Raw genomic sequence first — 22,599 nt, forward strand, 5'->3', positions numbered from 1 at the left:
TTTCATGGCTTTTATTAATGTATATATTGTAATTTATTTAAGCTGTTATACATTTAAGTAGCTGTCACATCTCATTTCTGACACCACTTGTCAGGACCCAGAACTGGCCAGGTCTCGGGCCCTGCTTAACTAGGTTCTGGATGTTGACCGCTAAGCTACCTCGCTCAGGTCTGTTAGGTGCCTGATTGCTATCTACTTTAGCTGGAGAGAGAGATGTCTTAGAGAGAGTAAAGCAGTCTTCTTACAAAGATAGATCTTAGTCTTTAGCCGAGCTTGGTAATCTTTAGAGGCATGCCATGCTGGCATTCTGCAGGCAGAAGAGGAGACAAAGTCAGAGTAAGCGAGTCCGTGATAGAATGTGCATGCTCCGACTGCCTTCTCCTCCAGCCTAATATAAGGCTGATCTCCTGCCTCTCAACACCACAGGTGTAGTGACTGCCAATTCACCCCTGCTCTCATCTCGCGAGCTCTCATGCTTGTTAGGAGAGCTAAATCCCTCTCTATGCCCTTTCCACCAAGTTCCATTATTGAGCTATACAGGTATTTCTTATAACTCTCACTCCTCCTAGCCATAGTCTATACGGGCTGCTGCAAGTAGCCTTTGGCACATTGGGTTTCTTTTTTTTTATTCCTTAGTTTTTATTTCATAGTCATAAACTTAACTCTGCAATTCAGGTAGATATGGAGAGGAATAAGGAAAATACACAACCCTAAGAACTGCAGTGAGAGCACAGTGATTACAGGATATTGCCAGCAAATGGGGTAGAGGGGTGCTCTCCTGAGCTACAGAAAGAATGGTTTGGTGGTTGAAACATTAAGTCAAATTTATTACTGCTGTCCACAATCAGTAATGGTGATCTTCTTGCTGGTCTTGCCATTCTTGGACCCAAAGCACTCCATGGCTTCTACAACATTCATGCTTTCTTTCACCCTGCCAAAGACCACATGCTTGCCATCCAACCACTCAGTCTTGGTAGTGCAGATGAAAAACTGGAAACCGTTCGTGTTGGGTCCAGCATTTGCCATGGACAAGATGCTAGGACCTGTATGCTTCAGGACAAAGTTTTCATCTTCAAATTTCTCCCCGTAGATAGACTTGCCACCAGTGCCATTATGGCGTGTGAAGTCACCACCCTGGCATATAAACCCTGAAATAATTCTGTGAAAGCAAGAACCCTTATAACCAAATCCTTTTTCTCCAGTGCTCAGAGCACGAAAGTTTTTAGCTGTCTTTGGAACTTTGTCTGCAAATAGCTCCAATTTGTTAACATAGCTTTATGGATTAGATGAGCAGTCACTTCTTGGTTTCCAGGTCCTCGAAGAGATGCAGACCAAGGGCTTGCCGGCAGCAATATCGAAGAACAACACTGGGGTTGACCATGGCTGATACCAGATGGCTATAAGAAGCGACAGCGTCTGCAAAGCCTGTTTTTTGTTTTTTTTTTATAGTTTGAAATACTTCCTTAAGACAGAGTCTAAGAAGTGAAATTGCTGAGTTAATGGATATGCCTATTTTATTAGCACCATGCTCTAACCAACTGAGCTAACTGACGAACTGGTTGATATGCCTATTTTATATCTCTTGAAATAGTACGCTAAATGTTATAGTTCCTTGAGATTAATTTAATGAGTAAAAATGATAATTTTATATTAATGTCTTTATTTTGACTAGTTATATTGAACATTTATAAGTATACTATTTATATTCTGTCTTATAAATTTTTTTTTTTTTTTTGAGACAGACTCTCACTCTGTCTCCCTGAGTAGAGTGCCTGCCGTGGTGTCATCATAGCTAACAGCAACTGCATACTCTTTGGCTCAAGCGATCTCTTGCCTCAGCCTCCTGAGTAGTTGGGACTACAGGCTCCCACCACAGCATCCAGCTAGTTTTTCTGTTTTTAGTAGGGACAGGGGTCTTACTCTTGCTTGGGCTAGTCTTGGACTCCTGATCTCAAGCAATCCACTCACCTCAGCCTCTCAGAGTGCTGGGATTACAGGAGTGAACCACCAACCAGCCTTCCCTATTATAAATTAATTCCTGTTCATAGTCTATTCTAATTATTTACATAAAAAGTTTAAATATAAGTAAAAATTTAGGCATCATTCAATTCTTCTTTTCTTAATCCTTTTCTTATCATTTCTGTTTATATTAAGTCCTGATCTTACATTCAAGACTCAATGTTTGTTTGTTTCTTTTTTTCATGATGTTTTTTGACCCAGGCATGGTGGAAGCCTGTAATGCTAGCTACTTGGAGGTTGGGGCAAGTTTGCTTGAGCCCAGGAGTTCGAGCCTACAGTGCACTATGATCACACATGTGAATAATTACTGCACACCAGCCTGGGCAACATAATGAGACCCAGTCTCTTAAAAAAGTTGTTGTTGCAGTCGTCATTTGTTGTTTAGCTGTCCTGGGCCGGGTTCAAACCTGCCACCCTCTGTGTATGTGGCTGGTGCTGTAAGCACTGTGCTATGGGCGCTGAGCCATGTATTTATTTTATAATCACAAAATAAAGACACTTACTTTGGAGAAAATCGAGCAGAGGTGGAGTTGTATAATGTACATACTCATACTTTTTTATATTCTTGCTTTAGGCTGCTTCAGAGAACTTTGTGCTTTGTGTTGGATGCTGCATATCCGTGACAAATTATCCTATAGTTGCAGGCAATATCAGAAAGCAAGAGAAGATGTAAGGGGAGAAAAGGTATTTACCAACATAAGAATAAGAAAAATGAACAAACACTACTTGGGAAATTATTGCTTAATAGAAGATTTTACTATTTGTAGCAAAACTTTCTTTTGAACTCATTCTGGTCTATCCATCTCAACTGAAAAGGAAATGAATTTTTTCAATATCCATTTAGGACCTTGAAGTGGAGTTTGATTCTTGTGTGGTTGAGCATGGTCTCAGTGCAGTGGAATGGGCTTGTAGAATGCTGCCATTCTCTCGGTTTTTTAATATTGAAGATCTTATTCAGGATATAATTTTGAGTCTTATTGGAGAACTGCCACCAATCAGACAGGTAATGTGATTGTAGGTAAAACTAAACTAAACCAGAAATAAAATAAAACATAATATTTCCTTTCTGTGTCTCGCTTATTTCACTTAGCATTGTATCTTCTAGGTTCAGAAAGGCAAATACTGTATGATTCCACTTATGGATGGAATCTCATTCAGACTCACAGAAGCAGAGAATAGAATGTTGATTGCTGGGGGCTAGGGATGTGGTAGAAATGGGGAGATGTTGGTCACAGGGTACAAACTTTTAGTTACAAGGTAATCAAGTTCTGGGCATCTAATGTACAGCATGCTGACTATGGTTAATAGTGTATTATTTAACTGAGATTTGATAAGGGAGGGGATTTTCAGTATCCTCACTACATCCCCCCACACAAAGTAGTAACTATTTATGGTAATGGATGTGTTAATTAATTTGACTGTGATAATCAGCACAGAGTATTAAAATATCATGTTGCAGGGCTTGAATATGTGTGATTTTAATTTGTCAATTAAGTATTTTAAAATAAAGAATGTTGATCCTATCAGCAGACTCGTGCTCAAAGAGACTTTGACCTGACATCAAATGATTAGTAATAAATATACATTTATGTTTTGAGTTAAAGTAGCATGTTTAAGTAATGAAAAAGAAAAAAGAATGATGTTGCTCATAAAACTTAAATTTTTTTTTTTTTCTGAAGGTAGCAGAAATTTTCGTGAAAGCATTTCCGAAACATGAGGATGTAAGGGTTCCTTTAAGAGAAAAATACCATTCTCTTCAACAGAGACTCAGACACTGTGTTGTAAAAGGTATTATTTGTTATTTCTTAGATATCTAATAAATAAATGGCTGAAGATTCGTTTTGTTTCGAAAGCATTTATTTTCTACTGGTTATGTAGCTATGCATTTCTGCCATTCCCTAGAGACAAGAGTATGAAAAGGTAGAAGCACTTTCCTGTTGCAGAAAAACTAGCCCAAGTCCAGTGGTTTATTTCTGTAATCCTAGCATTTTAGGAGGCTAAAGCAGGATGATTGCTTGAGACCGAGAGTTCAAGATCAGCCTGGACAACAAACAGTGGGACCCTTGTCTCTACAAAAAAATAAAAGTACTATCTTGACGTGGTGGTGCATACGTATAGATCTAGCTTCTTGGGAGGCTGGTAGGAGTGTCTCTTGAACCCGGGAGTTTGAGGTTGCAGTGACCTATGCTTTGAAACCAGGTGGTAATTGATATCATGTCATGACTCTGTCAGTGAGTAACTGTGAGCCTCATTTCCTTATTTGTAAAATGGGTATACTGTTATCAGCTTTACTAAATGTGTATTGAGGCAAAGATGTAAAATCAGCACATATTGCTTTGTATACTGCAGGTGTTTATTGAAGACTAGTATTATTCATCTCCCTTTAAGGTTGTTTAGACCTAATTTTATCCTATATACCCTCTATGAAATTTTTTTTATAAACATGAAATTTACTTTAACCTAAAATAATACAATCCAATAGCATTAATTGCACTCGCAGTGTTGCAGAAATTTTTAAAGAGTTCAAATTACCTTTTTTTAGAACTATAATCTAGATGTCTTGTGAATTCACATTATTGCATTAATATATTTGTGATTTATACTTTTCTTAATTTTTTGACATCTTCTAAAATGGTCTGTTTATGTATTAATGTTTAAAATTTTTTCTATTGAAAAAAACTCCTTGCTTTTGTTTCCTATTACTCATAGTAAGAAAAGTGTCCTCTTTTTTTGGTTAAAAATATACTTTATCCTATGGAAATGAAGAAAATAATATTTAAAAAAATAATTATCCTTCTGATTTCTGAAATAGTAAAAAGGAGTTTAAAAAAATTTTTTTCACGCTGGGTGTGGTGGCTCATGCCTGTAATTCTAACACTCTGGGAGTCCAAGGTAGGTGGATTGCCTGAGCTCAGGGGTTGGAGACCAACCTGAGCAAGAGTGAGACCCATCTCTAAAAATAGCCAGGCTTTGTGGCAGGGCCTGTAGTCTCAGCTACTCGGGAGACTGAGGCAAGAGAATTGCTTGAGCCAAAGAGTTTGAGGTTGCTGTGAGCTATGACATCCTGGCACTCTACTGAGGTTGACAAAATAAGGCTCTGTCTCAAGAGAAAAAAAATTTTTTCCAGGGCACACTTTTGTTGCTCTGTAACAGACCTTCTTTAGCTTCTGCAGTACTACCTTAAAATATGGATCAGAGGGCGGTGCCTGTGGCTCAGTCGGTAGGGCGCCGGCCCCATATACCGAGGGTGGCGGGTTCAAGCCCGGCCCTGGCCAAACTGCAACCAAAAAATAGCCGGGCGTTGTGGCGGGCGCCTGTAGTCCCAGCTACTTGGGAGGCTGAGGCAACGGAATCGCTTAAGCCCAGGAGTTGGAGGTTGCTGTGAGCTGTGTGAGGCCACGGCATTCTACAGAGGGCCATAAAGTGAGACTCTGTCTCTACAAAAAAAAAAAAAAATATATGGATCAGAGCTTTTCAATAAATATTGAAGAAAACATCTAGAAATAAACCTTAGTTGTCAGTTAGGTTTTATGTCCTAAGGTGAGAGCAAAACTGGATTCTGTTATTTCTTGGGTAGAAACATTTTAATGAACCATAAGGCCATTTATTCTTTTCTTTCTAGGTCCCCAGACTGAGGAAATGATGTCTGTTGTCATACATTCTATTCGTAAAGTGAGGGCAAAAGCCCTAAAACGTGTGCAGAGAAATATAGGTTCTTTTGAGATGAATATATGGGAACCAATTGAAGAAGAAAAGCCAGAAGAGGCTCCAGGCTTTGACAGGTTTTCCCTAGGGACTAGTTTGAGCAGAAGTACACTCACAGAACTAGGTTCTGTGGTTCACAGTGATGCTGATATAACAGATGCATTTTCTGAAGTTTTGTTGGTTGAAGAAACAAGCAGGACACGTTTCTATCAAAGGTACAATTAAGATCTCTGAATAACAAGCATTGGGGGGGGGGGAATGTTTTCAGGGCAGTTGCAGTGTCTCATGCTTGTAATCCTAGCACTTTCGGAGACTGTGGCGGAAGAATCTTTTGAGCCTAGGAGTTCGAGGTTACAAGGAACTGTATGATCCATGCCAGTGCACTCCAGCTTGGGTAACACAGAGCAAGACCAAATGTCTAAAAAAATTAACTAAATAAATAATGTTTTCAGTATTTTCATGCAACTGGTAAGCTGATTTCTAGTCCCAGCAATCCTCATTGATGATAAATGCTATCCTTCCTGCTTACTAGGATATTAGGAACATAAAATGAGGCCATACATTTGAAATTTCATTTTAAGTATTATCAAGATAGGAAATAATTTTGCCATCTGAAATATAAAATCAAATGAGTAGATAAAATTATTGAGTTCCTGGAGGACTTTTAGGGGTTTTTTTTTTGTTGTTGTTGTTGTTTTTAGTGATCTTTAGATTTAAATAATTAGAGATTAGTGCGTTAGCTATATTTTAAAGGGTTTCAGAGAAGGAAATTTCACATTTATGTTTAAAACCTGTCTATTAATTGTTGAGAAATTCTTGCTTATTGTCAAAATGTCTGATACTGTTATTTAAGCTGATTTTTTATTTATAATTCCAGTATCTACAGTGCAGTTTATCTTTATCATGACTTAAAACTATAATAAACAGTAATCTTGCATAAGGGAACTAATCACATCTACTTATACTTTATCTAAGAGCATTTTAAATGGTAATACTTGTTTCACAAGACAACTGTACATTTAATTGTTGGCATGGTAATAGCTTGAAAGCTGCTTATGTGCTTTTTCAGTAAAAAGAGATGTGATGACTTTAGCTCAGGTGCCCAGTACTTCTCTTACTGAGGGAATTAAGAATGTATGTTCTGCCCTAAGGACCATGCTGAAAAAAAAAACAGATTTAAAAGTAATTGTGCTTCGAGGCCGGTGTGGTGGCTCACGTCTGTTATCCTAGTATTCTGGAAAGCCAAGATGGGAGTCTGTACGCAAAATAGAAAAACTGAGGCAACAGGACCATTTGAGCCCAAGGGTTTGAGGTTGCTGTGAGCTATGATGACACCACTGCAATCTACCCAGGGTGACAGAGTGAAACTCTGTCTCAAAAAAAAAAAAGTAATTGTGGTTGGGCAGCTAAGGTCCCTGCCCAACAGGTTTTATAGCTGAAAGTGTTTAGAAAAAGTTTCAAGTTTTTGTGTAGTAATAAAACAAAAAAAGGGCATTCCTATTTGTTGTACATGGAATGAGAGGCAAACAAAAGAGAGAAACAAGAAACCCTAAATGAAGGCATGTATGGTGGCTTGTGATTTTTATTGACTTTGTATTTCTAAATTCTGATCTGTTAAAGGATTGTTTTTATAACCTTGAGAAAAAAAAATTCATGTGCTTTTATATAGTAAAATTTCGATTAGCACATTTTAATCTCTTAATAGAAATTTTCCATTGTGATATTAAAGTGTTATATTTTTTGACCTCATAGAATATTCTATTCTTGAAGTCACTTAGAGAACATTTAGTCCAGTCTCCCATTTGAAAGATAGGTGATTGAGGCACAAAAAGATACATGACTTAATCAGCAGAGAGAATTTTTTTTTTTTGTAGAGACAGAGTCTCACTTTATGGCCCTCGGTAGAGTGCCATGGCCTCACACAGCTCACAGCAACCTCCAACTCCTGGGCTTAAGCGATTCTCTTGCCTCAGCCTCCCGAGTAGCTGGGACTACAGGCGCACGCCACAACGCCCGGCTATAGCAGAGAGAATTTTTAATGTTAGTTCTAAGATCAGTTTTAGTGATTAAATAATTTTTAATTTTTTTCTCTTCCTTTTTTTTTTTTTTGCTGTAGAAACGCCCCCAATCATGGGGAATTAACATTGACTGGTAAGCATGGTGATAGGAAGGAACCAAAGGAAACATGTAAACAGAAAGGAAATTCTAAAAGGAAAGAAGATCATGAAAAGTTATCACAAAATACACTTCCTGTAATAGGTGTTTGGGAATTTGAACGTGATGATGACGATTATATTAAATTCCTTGATCTCTTCTTGAGTTATGTTCTTGAAAAAGACCTACATAGTTCCAGGGATCCTGGCATTCCATTACTAACCAGCTTTTCTGGGCAGCTTAGAGAACATGAGCTTAATTCTTTACTTTTTGATGTACATACAACATTAAAACGACGCCAGGGCAAAAACAAAAGCCAGAAAGTGTTTAGAGCAGGCTCTTGCTTTGTTACTGCTCTTGAATCACATGAATCTGAAAAATCATCTTCTGGAAATGATGAATATGCCATAAATTTAGAAAACCAAGAAATTTCAACTTCAGTAATGGTTAATAAAGGAATCAAACCTGTTTCAGAGAACCCTTTGAATGAAGTCAATAAAAATGAAGAGAGTGGATTGTTCAGTTTAAAACAAAAGTCAATTTACAGAATACAAGATGACAATCGAGAAAAACCTCTAATTCAGAGATCGTCAAACTATAGTTTTTGGAATCCCAAGTCCATTAAAACCAGAAGATGTATGTTCAAAGCAATTCAGTGTGATGATATTGACCTTCAAGAAGATCTTCCTCTAGTGCTGAGTAATACATTTGAAAATATAGGGAGACTGCTGGAATGGATGATAAGATGGTCTGATAGAAGACTGTTCTGTGATTCTGGTATAATTGAGTCATCCCACGAGTATAGTCCAGTAATTCGTGTAAAGACCTCTACAGCTGCCATTCTTACCTCATTATGGCTTTTGGAACAACCCTATTTTGCTTCGTATAAGGCAAAAAATGCCATTCTTAAGGTAAATGCATCAATTGTTTATTACGTACAAATGAGAATTCTCATTTTATATTAAAACTGTTTATATTTTCCCATCTATTAAAAAATCACTAAATAACAGAAAATTAATGACAATGTCAATTATAACCTGTATCACCAAGTTTTTTTTTCTTCAAGTGGTTCCTTTAATTCTTAAAAATAGTTAAAGTGGGCTGGGTGTGGTGGCTGATGCCTGTAATCCTAGCGCTCTGGGTGGGCAAGGCAAGTGGATCTCCTGAGCTCAGGAGTTATAGAGTAGTGTGAGCAAGAGCAACACGCTGTCTCTACTAAAAATAGAAAAAGTAGCTGGTGTTGTGGTGGGCATCTGTGGTCCCAGTTAACCCTAACCCTAACTCTGTAGTGTCTGCTAATCAGGAGGCTAAGGCAAGAGGATTGCTCAAACCCAGGAGTTTGAGATTGCTGTGAGCTATGATGCCACAGGATTCTACCAAGGGCCACAGAATGAGATTCTGTCTTAAAAAAAGTTCAGGTGAAAGTGCTTTCAGAGAGGCTCTGAGGTTTTATGTATATGTAAAAAGAAAAAGGGAAAGAGATAATTCTTCTAAATGATTTACGTTTATATTATTCCTCCTTTAAGTTTCAAGTTTTGGTTCAGATGAAGAGGGACTAAGTAGCTATCCAGTTTTAATTACTGATATCTCATCAAATGCATTAGGGAATCATTTCTCTTATACTCTTAACACAGAAGAGATGGAGTATGGAGAACCAAACCTAGAAAGGCAGACAGATGTCAGTAGAGGAATTAGTACTAATTAGCTATATTCTTTCTTGTCTCTAGTCAATGGCAAGTGCCTTCATTCTAAAATAGTTTACTTTAGCTTGAAGAAGCAAGAGGATTGATTGCTCAAGCCCAAGAGTTTTGGGGGTGTGTGTGTTAATTTGTTTTGTTTATTTGTTTGTGTTATCCTAAGATATATAGGTTATATGAGACTGTGACATTTGTCATCTTTGAAATTTGTGAGTATCTCTGGAGAATATACCTAAATTTCTTTCTTTTTTTTTTTTTTTTTTTGAGACAGAGTCTTACTCTGTTTCCCTTAGTAGATAGAGTGCCATGGCATCATACAGCAATCTCAAACTCTTGGGCTTGAGCAATCAATCCTCTTGCCTCAGTCTCCTCAGGAGCTGTGACTATAGGTATGCACCACCATACCCAGCTAGTTTTTCTATTTTTAGTAGAGATGGGGATCTCAGTCTTGCTCATACTGGTCTTGAACTCCTGAGCTCAATCCACCCACCTTGGCTTCCCAGAGTGTTAGGATTATATAAATTTCTAAATGAGGTGAAACAGATTTATCCCTGGTATTTTTAGTTGCATGTATTTTTGTCTACTGTTACTTTGAAACAACTACTGAATGTCTTAAAAATGGCAAACAGGGCTGAGCATAGCACTTATACCTGTAATCCTAGCACTTTGAGAGGCTGAGACGAGAGGATTGCTTGACCAGCCAGAGCAACATGGCAAGACCCCATCTCTACAAGAAATAGAAAAATTAGCCAGGGGTGTGCTGGACATACCTGTATTCCCAGGTACTTAGGAGGCTGAGGCAGGAGGATCACTTGAGTCCAGAGGTTTGAGTTGCAGTGAGCTGTGATGACACCACTGTATTCCAACCTAGGCAACAAAGTGAGGCCCTGTCTTTTTATTAAAAATAAAATAGCAGAAAGTAAGATGAGAATGTTACTTTTTTCTTTTTTCTTTTCTGATGTGTTTTGTGGCCAGAAAACGAATTTGTAAGGCTGACTTCTTTTGAATACTATTTAGGTCGTCAGATTTGCTTTATCCAGTTGGAATAAAGACGTGATCATTGCTTCAGCAGCAAATATTGAGTTAACAGAAATTCAGGCAGTACTTGATAAGTGAATAAGAGAATTAATCAGAAAAAGTTATATAGAAAGTGTGAATAATTTTAAAATATGCTAAAAAATAAGAGGTTCAATAACAAATACTAAATACTACAAATGTTTTAGGTAGGAGAAAATCGTTACACTGGGTCTCAGATTGTTCTCAGTATTGAGAAGAAGCACAAAACAGATGCTGAATATTCAGTCACGGAGGCACCTCAAGGTAGAGCTGAGGAAAGAAATGATCAGAGTAAATCTTATCCAAGTATCCTGAAGTAAGTTGCTGATTATATGTGCCTTTTCAATGGAAGGTACTTGGTTTAATGGTTTAATCTTTGAAAGTTAAAAGAATGAGTATTTCTTTCAATTAGAAAAATAAGCTTTCTGAAGCGCTTAAACAATTCATTGCAAATTATATTTTTTCTATGTTCATCTAACTCAAATCTTCTAAGAGAGCAGTTAATTCTTTCTGATAAATTCCTGTATTATATTAACTTATTTTCTATGTCAGGGGACGTTGAACTAATCCTTTCATCCTTTTTTACTTATAAAGCAATACTAGGAGTAATATTATCTTTGAATAACAAGGCAAAAGCCTGTGTAACTTGAGGAGTTTTTTGTGAGAATGGTAAATTTGGATAAATTGAAATTATTCTAATCTTCTGAATAAATAAAAACTAGCATGTGTAGTCATTCATTGAACATTTTACTGAGCTTCTACTATATCCAAAAAAAGGTTTTTAAAAAATACTTTATCAATGTGAAACCTGCTTGTTGTTTGTTTTTAAAAAACCAAGTCAAATGAAAAGCAAATTCTTTGTCTCCAAGAATGAGTTGTAATTTTAGCTGCTGCATTTTTGTCAATAGAATGCCAACTGAAGCAAAGAATCCTGAAGTAAGAGAAATCAATGATGAGATTATTTCCATCACTCATAATACTGAAAAAGAATTTATAGATATCAATGAGGATCTTTTAGAAGCAGAAACATTTACACAGGAGGGAATGGACATGCACATATCAGACTATGAAGGTCAGTTCATTTAGGTAATTTTTTTCTTTGGCTTTATTAATTTGAAATTGGTAAATGAAATTATCTGAGATAACTTGTGTAGTTTTATTTTTAAGTTAGTATATTTGCAATAGCTGAAAGCAGAAATTAATCTAAGGTATTTTGTGTTGGCAGCTCTTTTACAATTATTGGACCTCTTTACCTGGTTATAGCCACTTAATTTCTGTTAATCAACTCTATAAACATCTCCCTGGTGGTCTTCCTTAAAATAGAAATTCTCAGAATTTTGAGCAGTTATACATACTGATAACAAGGTTGTTTTCAGGGGTCATATGAGATTTACTTGATGAAGAGGGGATATTCTCTAGGTGTTTTTAGAGACAGCCTTTGTAAGAAAAAAAATATTTCTTTTATTTCTTTCCTGTAATATTTCATGAACCTTTAAAAAAGTCAGTGGATTATTTTTAAATGGTCAGTTATCTCTTTTTCCTTTTTGTTTCTTGCTAGAAGACAACAAAGAACCTGTTGAAGGGCTCAAAAGTCCCAATATTGCCATTTGCACACTGACCTTACCACAGCAGTTAGAAGTAAGTCAATAAATAGTGGGTAGAACTATTCAACTTTTATTTTGTTTAGTAATTAAGTTATATGTAAGTGTTTTTATTCATTATTATTAAATATAACACAGCAAGCCCGGCATAGTTGCTCACAACTGTAATTCTAGCATTTTGGGAGGCCAAGGTGAGTGGATTGCCTGAGCTCAGGAGTTCAAGACCAGTCAGAGCAAGAGTGAGACCCCATCTCTGAAAAATAGCCAGGCATTGTGGTAGGCACCGATAGTCCCAGCTACTTGGGAGACTGAAGCAAGAAGATTTCTTGAGCTCGAGAGTTTGAGGTTGCTGTGAGCTATGACGTTACGGCACTCTACCCAGGGCGACAAAGTGAGATTCTGTCTCACAAAAAAGAAAGAAATTAAATATAACACAGCAAGGCTGTCTCTTAAAAGTGCACTCTGGATTATAGAACATCACCATGCCATGCAGAGTTTTTCTTTCACTGAAATTCTATTGTAGTGTGGGTGCAACTTGTCCAGCAATTGCAGGCAATGAAGTTTTCTTTTTCTGTTTCATTTCTTTTTTTTTTGAGACAGAGTCTCAAGCTGTCTCCCTGCATAGCGTGCCATGGTGTCACAGCTCACAGCAACCTCAAACTCTTGGGCTTAAGCAGTTCTCGTGCCTCAGCCTCCCAAGTAGCTGGGACTACAGGCACGTACCACAACGCCCAGCTACTTTTTTGTTGTTGCAGTTGTCATTGTTGTTTTATCTGGCCTGGGCTGGGTTTGAACCCACCAACATGGGTGTATGTGGCCTGCACCCTACCCACTGAGCTATGGGTGCCACCCTAGGCAATGAAGGAATATGAAACCTGCTTAGCAAATTAATCAAGAGTGGTGAAAGTATTCTTTACTTAAAAAGTATAATTCAGGTGTAGTATGCAGCTTTTGTATGTCTGTGTACTTTCTGGTATTTGTTTTTGTAACATCTATATACACTGAATTGACAGGTAGAACGTAGACATTTTCAATTATAGTAACAATTCTTCTAAAAAGAGTTTTTCCTGATTTTATAGTTGTTTTCCCAGGGTACTTAATAATCATGTAGTGATGGGTATATATAATTCATAATGTGTTAGTTTACCGCCATCATCTTGTCTCCATACCTTAACATTCCCAGTAGCCCAGGTGATGGGCCAAAGGCAATTCACACAGTTAATTATCTGGTCCGAGTAGGACTGGAAGTACTACAATTTCTCAGTTGCTTATTGACTTTTGTTACCTAGGGTTAAGCAGCTAATATGAAACTCAAAATACCTACTTGTTTCATCTCTTTTTGGGGGGTGCTATTTATTTTAATAGCATTCTACAGAAGAGGTTCAGTGTCCAAGGGAAGAAACTTTTGAGACAGATATGGAGAAAAAATTAACTGAACAGAAAAGGTAAGGGGGAAAAAGTATGCAAGTAATTACAACTGGTTTGGTGACCTCGACAAAGCTTTATCTTTTTTTCTCATAATTTATAATACATATTTTGTGGTGGTGTTGTTTCTAGTGAAACTGTTACTTTAGTTTATAGGTTAGTAAAAAGTTATTTTTGGATATCAATATTTATCTCATTCTACCAAGACTTAGAAGCACATTATGAGTACATTATGCTTCTAAGTCTTGGTAGAATGAAATAAATATTGATATCTAAAAATTCCTTTTATTCTCTCATCACCATATCAGCCCTATCAAAATAAAATGAAGTTATAATGAAACCTGCTAATTAGGAATTATTTTTCTATACTGATTCCATTTTTATTGAATCAAATAAAAAAACATTATCAATCACAATATATGTAATTTTTCACTGTTGTGATGTGATTACTGTACACTATCCATTAGAGCTATGATGTACACATACTTTGCTGGCTACCTTATTATTGCTTTAAGAAAAGGTGATGGCAGTTTTCATTTGTTACAGTTTGGACGTGATTTGTTAATTTTTAAAATTTTAGAAGTTTTAGAGTTTAAGAATTAACTTGGACACGAGAGGTACCATAATTAGGTTTTCCTTCTCTTTTTCAATACACAAATTGTGTTTAGTTTTTCTGTGGATAATTAACAAAAAGAATACATTTGATATTAGATACCTTTGTAAATAATACAGACATTTCTATTTATAAAAACTAGCCTATATAGTTACAGATGTGACAGTGGACTCTTTAGTGATCTGAGCCTGCCTCTTCCATGTGAAATTTAGGTCCCAACTAACCTCATGTCCCCTCGTTTTAGATTTCATTGTTTTCATTGCTGAGCAGTCAATAGTATTTAATTTCTGTGTTAAGTCATCCAGATATATTTTCTGCTTTTGTTTGAATCTGTTACTAATTGCTATGGAGATAGACATAAACAGATTAGAATTATGAGCTAAGCATTATAGAGGATTAGAGGATGTTTAGACTCTAAGATGGCTGAGCATTAGATCCCCTGTATTTTAGATAATGCAAAGAATATCTTGCTTTCTAATCACTAATTAATTTTTGTTTATAGTATGATCAAAGACTTTTCCAATCCTGAACATACCACTCCTCATTCATTTTGTGTAGATACAAGTTCAGAAATTTCTAGGTAAGAATTTTTGCCTAATGTACCATTTGAAATAGTTGTGTTGTACAAGTATGTAAGAGAATGAAAAGATACGTACTGTACCATTGTGATATAATTGATGATTTTTTTGACTGAAAACTAAGAGAATAAATGAAAGCAATACAAAGCATTGAAAGAACAACACAGGCATTTCTACATGTTTAATTATTGAAAGAGTTTCCACTAACTGTTATGTTTTAAAACATACAGGAAGTATGCTAAAAGTCTTTCCTGGAAAAAGTAGTGGATATATTATTGAATGACGGAGTTGTTGCTAATTTTCAGCTTCTAAATAATTTCTTACAGTGTTTGGAATGCTTTTAATTCTCTCATAGAGCAAATTTACCCAGTTTTGTCTTTTGAATTTCTTTTTCAGAGGTTGAACAGAGTGCTTAGTGTTTATTAAAATAGGAGGAAAATATATCACAGCTATACTCTAGAAAAGTTTTGCATAATTAGAATCAACCTCCTTGCTACTCATTGAAGGCAAAGCTCAATAACCAAAAAAAAGCCAGGTGTTGTGGCGGGTGCCTATAGTCCCAGCAACTTGGGAGGCTGAGGCAAGAGAATCACTTCAGCCCAAGATTTTGAGGTTGCTGTGAGCGGCACTATTCCCAGGGTGACAGCTTGAGACATTGTCTCAAAACAAACAAACAAAAAAATAGGTAGATCAATTATAATGCCTGTTTTTCATGGATTTGACAAACTTAGTTTTGTTATTGAGCTCAATAGATGCTTGATAAAAGTCAAATATTATTGGTGAATGGGGATGAATGTAAGCACAAATAAATCTAAATGTGATTTAATATGTACTTTTCTTTTTAGAAACAATCATTAATTTATTTGAATCTGATAATTGCTTGTTCCTTATTTAGTATATAAAATTTATTTGCTTAGTAAACTTTGAGTACTTGCTATGTTTAAGGAATCATCCCCCAACAACCATTTCATTTCAAAAAATCCCATTATTGGGCTGAGCGCAGTGGCTCACACCAGTAATTCCAGTACTTGGGAGGCCAAGGCTGGTGGATTGCCTGAGCTGACAGGTTCGAGACCAGTCTGAGCCAGTGCAAGACCCCGTCTCTAAAAATAGCCAGGTGTTGTGGCGGGTGACTATAGTCCCAGCTACTGGGGGGCTGAGCCAAGAGACTCACTTAAACCCAAGAGTTTGGCATTGCTTTGAGCTATGATGCCACAGCACTCTATGAAGGGCGACAAAGTGAAACTCTATCTCAAAAAAAAAACAAAAAACCAAACATTATTTATAATAGCTAAAAACTTAAGTGAATGCAAATGTTCATTAACTGATAAGTGGATAAACAAATTGTAGCATATGCATATCCAGGCAATGGGATACTATTCTATACTGAACAGGAACAAACTATTGATATATACGGCAATATAAATAAACTTCAACAGCATTAATTATGGAGAAAGTAGACACAAAGTGCTACATATTGAATGATTCTATTTGTATGAAATTCTAGAACAGGCAAAACTATAAGTAAAAGAGCTTTCAGGTTGCCAAAAATTGACAGCAGAGGCATAAGGAAACTTCCTTGAAGATAAAAGTATTATTTATCATCCTTATGATAACGGTTTCACCACTGTATATATTTGAGATCATACACTTAAAATTGCTGAATCAGGTGGTACCTGTAGCTTAGTGGGTAGGGCACCGACCACATATACCCAGGCTGGGCCAGCTAAACAACAATGACAACTGCAACAAAAAATAGCAGGGCATTGTGGCAGGCACCTGTAGTCCCAGCTACTTGGGAGACTAAAGCAAGAAAATCATTTAAGCCAAGAGTTTGAGGTTGCTGTGAGCTGTGATGTCATGGCACTCTACCAAGGGTGACATAGTGAGACTGTCTCAAAAAGAAAAAAAATAGCTGAATCATACACTTAAAATTGCTGGATTTCATGTAAATTATACCTAAATAAAGTTGAGGAAAACGTCAAACAAAAACCCAAAGAACTTTCTTTGATCTTTAGTTTTTATTTATAAATAAAATCTTTTTTGTTAAGGTTTATTATAAATTTAAATTCTGCACTTTGTTTTGCAATGTAATGTTTTAGGTACTATTATTTCATATTTAGTGATGATAAGTAATAGTTTGCTCTATTGATCCTAGAATTGAACATTTCTTTAAACTCATTCTTTCCCTATAGGCTTTATCTTAACTGAATTCTGGATCATTAGTTTTAATCAAAAACTTATTCCTAAGTCAAATTACAAAATCTGTACAGTTAATCAGAATGATTGTATAGATTTCAAATTCAGATGCTTATAGGGAGCAGGCAAGTGAAATAAATGCCACCTCCTCTGGGTTGTTAACACCACAGAAAGGGGCCCATTACCAACCAGACAGTACATGTCCTTTAATAATGGTGTTAGCCGAAAATTGTTGATGACAAACATGTCTAGTGGCTAGTGAGTACTAGAGAGATAGGCTTAGTGTTTAGATTTCCTGAAAAGTACCAAAATAACCTTTAAATTAAGAAATAAGTGGGATCAAAATATTCAGACATCCAATTTTGTTTTTGTTGATTAATGTGTGTTTTTTATTTAAATGCTTTCTACATAGTGCACCAATTTCTACACTTAAAGACCAATCTTCTTCAGTTCCACCTGTGGTATCAAGTGGAGTCAATGTTGCTTCACAGACAACTGTTCCAACTCCTCAGGAAACCCAGAGAAATGAGCATGGGGCTCAATTACCAGATTCTGCAGATTCTGTTAGGCAAATGCTCCAAGATGAAATGTTTAAATTAGTTCAGGTGAGCAGATCTCTATATAAATAAGTAAACATACATATGTTATATGTAAGGTTTTAAAATATTAACAAAGGGCGGCACCTGTGGCTCAAGGAGTAGGGGGCCGGTCCCATATGCCGGAGGTGGTGGGTTCAAACCTAGCCCCAGCCAAAAAATAAAATAAAATAAAATATTAACAAACTTTCAGTTAAAATTAAATTGCAACCATTTCTCTGCTTTTGGGACTCTTGTCATTCAAAAGTTAGTAATTTTTCAGGCTGGCAAGGTGGCTCACACCTGTAATCCCAGCACAGTACTTCAGGAGATCAGTGTGGGAGGATCACTTGAGACCAGGAGTTTGAGAACAGCCTGGGCAAAATAATGAGACCCTGTCTCTATAAAAAATTTTTTTTTAAATTAGCTAGGCATGGTGGCATGAACCTGTAGTCCTAGCTACCTGGGAAGCTTAAGTGAGAGGGTTTTTTTGAGTACAGGGATTCCAGGCTGCAGTGAGCTATGATCGTGCCATTGCACTTCAGCCTGGCAACAGAGTGAGATCTTGTCTCAAAAAAACTTTTTTCATGACTCTAGGACTAGAGTCTAGCCTAAGTTCCCTATTTACTTCTCATAATGACTTTTTTTATACTAAACTCTTTGGGATGCAGCTGCTCACAGTGAGGTATTGGGGGTAATCAAACCAGACCACTAGGGTCTTACTCAAAAGTGTCCAAAGTTTAAATTTTCTAAACCAGGCTGTCACATCATGTTTTTTATCCATAGACCATATGTGATCTTGAGTTGAAATGGTCAGCTGCATTTTAAATTACTGTTTGCTTTGACTTATATCATCATTTTTCTTGCCTGGCTATCCTTTTTTCTGCCTACCAATGATTTTTAATAATGTCCCTTTTCTTTTTTACCCTTGAAACATTAATTTCCCTCAAATCTAATTCTCTGCTCGTTTGTTCTGCATTTCCTTCCATGTCCTTTTGTGTGATGTAATGTACCATTTTTACATTGGTGATTCTTGGCACTGATTCTCTCACTGAACTTATAGACCCTGATGAGAACACTTTTTTAGCATGTTCCCTGTCCCATGAAACTTATTGTCACTGATTTTATTCTATGCTCCCCATCTTTTCCTTTCTCTTTTCTATTTAGTAGTAAATCTACCCATCTGTCAGCTTAATGTTTGAGAAATATGTCTCAAACTGTGTTTTATGGATTACTTGGGGACTTTTCTGGTTGTTGTTGTGTATATTTAACAAGTTCTCCAAATAATTCTGATGCACACAAAAGATTAAGAATTACTATCTTAAGGCTGGGCGTAGTGGTGCACGCCTGTAATCCTAGCACTCTGGGAGGCCGAGGCAGGTGGATTGCTTGAGCTCGGGAGTTTGAGACCGACCTGACCAAGAGTGAGCCCCCATCTTTACTAAAATAGAAAAACTAGCTGGGCGTGGTGGTGAGCACCTCTAGTCCCAGCTACTTCAGAGGCTGAGGCAAGAGAGTCGCTCAAACCCAAAAGTTTGAGGTTGCTATGGGCTATGATGTCATGGCACTCTACCCAAGGTTACAGAGTAAGACTCTGTCTCAAGAACAATAACAGAAAAAAGAATCACTATCTTAGACAGTCACCTTTGCCTTCTTTTCATTACTCTTAGGAAGTGTATTACTAAGTTCTCTTGATTCTTTTACCCATTCTGTGTCATTATAGCCATTTGCTATTTCTACAGGTATAGCAAATCTTAGATTCTTAGTATTTCATAGTTTCATTGTCTTATATAAGCATTCTCTAGGATACTTTCTTCAGATATTATTATTCTTTTTTTTTTTTTTGTAGAGACAGAGTCTCACTTTATGGCCCTCGGTAGAGTGCCGTGGCCTCACACAGCTCACAGCAACCTCCAACTCCTGGGCTTAAGCGATTCTCTTGCCTTAGCCTCCCAAGTAGCTGGGACTACAGGTGCCCGCCACAACGCCTGGCTATTTTTTGATTGCAGTTTGGCCGGGGCAGGGTTTGAACCTGCAACCCTCGGTATATGGTGCCTTACCAACTGAGCCACAGGCGCCGCCCACTTCAGATATTATTTTAATACTATTCTTCTGTTTTAAAATCTTCAGTAAATTTCAGGTACAAATTTGTATACTATGTTTTAAAACTATCCTGTTTTAAAAATGTAAAGAGTGAAAGGAAATAAACTAAAATGTCAGTATTGGATATTTTTGAGGGGAGGATTATGAATGATATTTATTTTATTTTTTGACCTTCCATTTTGAGACAGAATCTCACTATGTCGCTCTAGGTAGACTGCCGTGGCAGCTCTCAACAACCTCACACTCTTGGGCTGAAGCAATTCTCTTGCCTCAGCGTCCTGGGTAACTGGGACTACAAGCACCCGCCACAATGCCTGGCTATTTTTTTTTTTTTTTTTTGGCTGGAATTGTCATTGTTGTTTAGCAGGCCTGGGCCGGGCTCAAACCCGCCAGCCTCAGTGTATATGGCTGGCCTCCTACTCACTGAACTATGGGCACCAAGCCATATATTTCCTTTATAATTGAAGAGAAACTATACTTTTTAAACCTGGATTGTTTCTCTATTGGTTTCTTTTATCAAGTGCAAATTCTTCAAAGACCCCACTACTAGCCTTTACTTTCCCTCCTTTCCTACATTATTCTCACAAGTCCAGTTTTTCTCAAAGTGTGATCCCTGGCCAGTAGCATCTACGTCACTTAGACCTTGAAATACAAATTCTCAGGCCTCCATCCCAGACCTGTTGAATCAGAAACTCTTTAGATGAAACGTTCAGCAGAGAGTGGTTTAACAAATCCTCTGGGTGATTCTGATTTTTGCTGAAGTTTGAAAACCTCTTCACAAGCCTATTTTCTCATTATCCCTGCTTTAGAAATTCCCTGTAATAGCTAAGCCGGTGTGTATGCTAGTGGGTCCCAAGCTTTTCTGCGTGTCATCTTACTGATGAATACTGATCCTGGCTCCCATTTCCAGACAGTTTGATGTTATTGGGATGGGATAGGATCTGGCCATTGGGACTTTCTAAATACTTCTCAAGTGATTCTAATGTGCAGCAAAATTTGGAACCAATGGTGCCTGTTTTTGTCGTTCACCCAGCCAGTTCTTCCAAGGGAATCCCTCACTCTTCACTTATATATCAATCTCTGCTCTTTTCTTCCCTAAAAACTGTTCAAAACACACTTACTCTGGGTATCCTTCTTTAATTATCCCACTCCATTAGATCATTCTTTATGCTTCTTGGGATGTTGATGTAAACTAGTTTAAAGATTGTTGCAAGTCTCATTCTTGAGTCAGTGTTCATATTCTCATTGACATGAAACTTTACTTTTTTTCCTTTCTCTTTTCAAAAATCTGTCTTCACTATGTCTCCTGCTCAGCATTCATAAATCTGATAGATACTGAGTCAAAGGTATGACTGTTGTAAAATACTCAGATGGTTGTTGTTGATTTCTTAGATTCTTTTTATTATATTTTAAGATATCTCTTAATTTTTTGTTCTAGCTACAACAGATCAACTTCATGAGCCTAATGCAGATAGTCGGATCATCCTTTGCTAACATCCCGGATATACATCAACTTGTACAGCAGCCTCAGTCTGTGCATGTAGGGAGAAGCCAAGTACCAAACCCCACAGGAGGGTGTGGTGATGTTGAAGATGGCAGCAGAAATCTTAAGAAATTTTTCATTAAACCACAATCCATGGGAGAGTACAAAAGAGAGCCTGGCAAGAATAGCCCCCTGTATCATGAAGAAATTACCCACGCTGGTCAAACTAATGATGGACATTTACAGGTGATACATATAAAAATGCCATAATGTCCTAGTAGTTCAATCAGTGTTTTTTGTTTTGTTTTGTTTTGTTTTTGTCATTTGAGTAAATAATTATTTTATCATATTCTGTCCCCTCTAAAGTATATTGGACACCATTTACAAAAGAAGAAATTTCTAATACATCCTAAACTTACATAGTATCTTTTTCTCTTTCAGAATGTTCCACATGAATGTATGCCTTTATGTCAATTAGATGGCCAACCTAAAAAGAGAGGACTACCTCCAACATCTCAAAACTCACCTTTCCCTTCATTTTCTCCAGCTGTTGCTGGAAATACTCATCTCCACCTTTTGTCTACACCATCTGTTGTTCAGAAGACACCGAGACTTATCCCAGCTGCAAAAACTTTTAGTCCTAGTGATGGTTTTCCTTTGCTTCAATTTCAGCCTAATCATGAATTCAAGCCTCTTTCCTTACATACAGGAAGAGTTCCACAGATTCCCTTCAGACCTCTGCCAAAACCAAGAGAGGCTTGGGGATTATCTGATTCCTGCCAGCCTGCTCTGCCACAGAAAGAAATACATACTACTTCAATATCCCATTTGAATTTAAGTCAGTATAATATTGAAGTCATAAAAAAAACAGTTGAGCAGAAGAAATGGGCAGAAAGTGAAATTACAGAAATTCCTAAGCATGTGAACTTGGATCAGTATGTTGGACAAGAAAACATGACACCTCAAAAGGACTCTTCAACATTTATAAAGCCAGAAAAAATATTTGATAGTAAGCCAGGGCCCCTGGAAATATCTCCTCATAATTCCTTTGGCCTTCCATTATTACACTTGCAACTTAAACCTCCTCATATACTTTCATCAGCCTCAAGAGTATCAGTTACAGCTCCTTCCATACCTGTTAGAACTGCAGCAGAAGAAAGAAAATACCCAAAACTATCATTACTTCATTCATGTCTATCCCCAGAAAATATGGTAATGAATTTAAATAGAGTCCTGCTTTTTTTATACCAAAGCACTATATAGTCAGTGAGAAGCTCTAGTACATTTTGTAGAATACTGCTTTTATAGAAAATAGCATATAAAATCGGGTTTAAAATAATAATTGTGGGCCAGGCACAGTGACTCATGCCTATAATTCTAGCACTCAGGGA

General features: G+C 37.0%; 1 protein-coding gene and 1 pseudogene across 6 annotated transcripts in view; one reads left to right on the plus strand and one right to left on the minus strand.

The window, feature by feature from the left end:
* The window catches only part of CPLANE1 (ciliogenesis and planar polarity effector complex subunit 1), a 148,995-nt gene that overhangs the window by 65,522 nt on the left and 60,874 nt on the right, over window positions 1-22,599 (plus strand). For all 5 annotated transcript variants that reach the window (XR_008380219.1, XM_053592040.1, XM_053592048.1 and 2 more), the window contains exons 21-33: window positions 2,594-2,703; window positions 2,864-3,022; window positions 3,699-3,807; window positions 5,642-5,939; window positions 7,841-8,789; window positions 10,799-10,947; window positions 11,540-11,703; window positions 12,190-12,269; window positions 13,598-13,677; window positions 14,773-14,850; window positions 17,460-17,652; window positions 21,164-21,454; window positions 21,650-22,420. Coding sequence is in view for 4 of the 5 variants with exons in the window: in XM_053592040.1 (XP_053448015.1) it covers window positions 2,594-2,703; window positions 2,864-3,022; window positions 3,699-3,807; window positions 5,642-5,939; window positions 7,841-8,789; window positions 10,799-10,947; window positions 11,540-11,703; window positions 12,190-12,269; window positions 13,598-13,677; window positions 14,773-14,850; window positions 17,460-17,652; window positions 21,164-21,454; window positions 21,650-22,420 (3,431 nt within the window). In the remaining variant the exon portion in view is untranslated. The remainder of the gene's footprint in view (window positions 1-2,593; window positions 2,704-2,863; window positions 3,023-3,698; window positions 3,808-5,641; window positions 5,940-7,840; window positions 8,790-10,798; window positions 10,948-11,539; window positions 11,704-12,189; window positions 12,270-13,597; window positions 13,678-14,772; window positions 14,851-17,459; window positions 17,653-21,163; window positions 21,455-21,649; window positions 22,421-22,599) is intronic.
* On the minus strand, window positions 709-2,224 carry LOC128587850 (peptidyl-prolyl cis-trans isomerase A-like; annotated as a pseudogene). The gene is made up of 2 exons (XR_008380654.1): window positions 2,167-2,224; window positions 709-1,425 (listed from the first exon to the last, which is right to left on the minus strand). The product of XR_008380654.1 is annotated as a peptidyl-prolyl cis-trans isomerase A-like (transcript).

The sequence above is a fragment of the Nycticebus coucang genome, chromosome 1 (genome assembly GCF_027406575.1).
Source record: "Nycticebus coucang isolate mNycCou1 chromosome 1, mNycCou1.pri, whole genome shotgun sequence".
NCBI classification, from domain to species: Eukaryota; Metazoa; Chordata; class Mammalia; order Primates; family Lorisidae; genus Nycticebus; species Nycticebus coucang.